Genomic DNA, 1,332 nt, shown 5'->3' with positions numbered 1-1,332 from the left:
AGTGATAATAAAGATCTATATAGAGGGATCAGGACCTCCTTCCTCCTGCTGGGGATCGCTCTAGTGATAATAAAGATCTATATAGAGGAATCAGGACCTCCTTCCTCCTGTTGGGGATCCCTCTAGTGATAATGAAGATATATATAGAGGGATCAGGACCTCCTTCCTCCTGGTGTTGGGGATCCCTCTAGTGATAATAAAGATCTATATAGAAGGATCAGGACCTCCTTCCTCCTGCTGGGGATCCCCCTAGTGATAATGAAGATCTATATAGAAGGATCAGGACCTCCTTCCTCCTGCTGGGGATCCCCCTAGTGATAATGAAGATCTATATAGAAGGATCAGGACCTCCTTCCTCCTGCTGGGGATCCCCCTAGTGATAATGAAGATCTATATAGAAGGATCAGGACCTCCTTCCTCCTGCTGGGGATCCCCCTAGTGATAATGAAGATCTATATAGAAGGATCAGGACCTCCTTCCTCCTGCTGGGGATCCCCCTAGTGATAATGAAGATCTATATAGAAGGATCAGGACCTCCTTCCTCCTGCTGGGGATCCCCCTAGTGATAATGAAGATCTATATAGAAGGATCAGGACCTCCTTCCTCCTGGTGTTGGGGATCCCTCTAGTGATAATAAAGATCTATATAGAGGAATCAGGACCTCCTTCCTCCTGGTGTTGGGGATCCTCTAGTGATGTCCCCCAGATTTCAGTTCACTTTGCGCTCTGGCTGGACACAGTTTGCTCATTTTGCAATCACCTAAACTAAGCACCCCAAATGTTCTTCCTCTGTAGTTCTGTACCCCCAATATTGTACTCTATCAGAGGATTCTTTTCCTCTAAGTCTATTATTTTACAATGTCTTTGCAGCACTTTGTAAGCATTTTCTTACTCCGGGCAGTACAGCATCTCCTCCTCCTCCTCCCCAGCATCTCCTCCCCGGCCCCCCCACCACCCCCCCCCCCCCCCCCCTTTTCCCAAAAATGAAAAGCGACAGTACTTAGCACAAGGGTGACACCTGTGTCCCCGGTGCTGGGATGTACAGGTATGCAGACTGCGGATGAGGATGACAGAAAGCAGAAAACAGAGTGTGAATGGGGAGCTGTGTGCGCTGCTAATACACTGAGGAATGTGCAGAAGGAGATTATCATTATCAGAGTGTTACCGTCCTCCTCGCCGTATCCCCAGCAATGTTGTCCTGTCATTGTCACACGCCTCAGATGAGCTCCGGCACCTGTACAGTCCTGGCTGCACCTCACCTGCTCCTTTTATACCGCTCACTTCAGCTGCCAATCAAACTCTTAAAGGGACTGGGTGCAGAGGGGGGGGGGGG

The 1,332-nt window shown here is 49.1% G+C and overlaps 1 protein-coding gene across 1 annotated transcript in view; it reads right to left on the bottom strand.

Annotated features, from left to right (window-relative positions):
- CA7 (carbonic anhydrase 7) overlaps positions 1-1,252 on the bottom strand; it is a 19,188-nt gene extending 17,936 nt beyond the window's left edge. Inside the window, exon 1 of the mRNA XM_018574059.1 lies at positions 1,165-1,252. Coding sequence (XP_018429561.1) covers positions 1,165-1,204 — 40 coding nt within the window. The 5' untranslated portion in view covers positions 1,205-1,252. The remainder of the gene's footprint in view (positions 1-1,164) is intronic.
- Positions 1,253-1,332: the final 80 nt, after the last annotated feature.

Source organism: Nanorana parkeri, unplaced genomic scaffold (assembly GCF_000935625.1).
Source record: "Nanorana parkeri isolate BGI_ZX_2015 unplaced genomic scaffold, ASM93562v1 scaffold2703, whole genome shotgun sequence".
Taxonomy (NCBI): domain Eukaryota; kingdom Metazoa; phylum Chordata; class Amphibia; order Anura; family Dicroglossidae; genus Nanorana; species Nanorana parkeri.
This window is presented reverse-complemented; position numbering and strand designations above follow the sequence as displayed.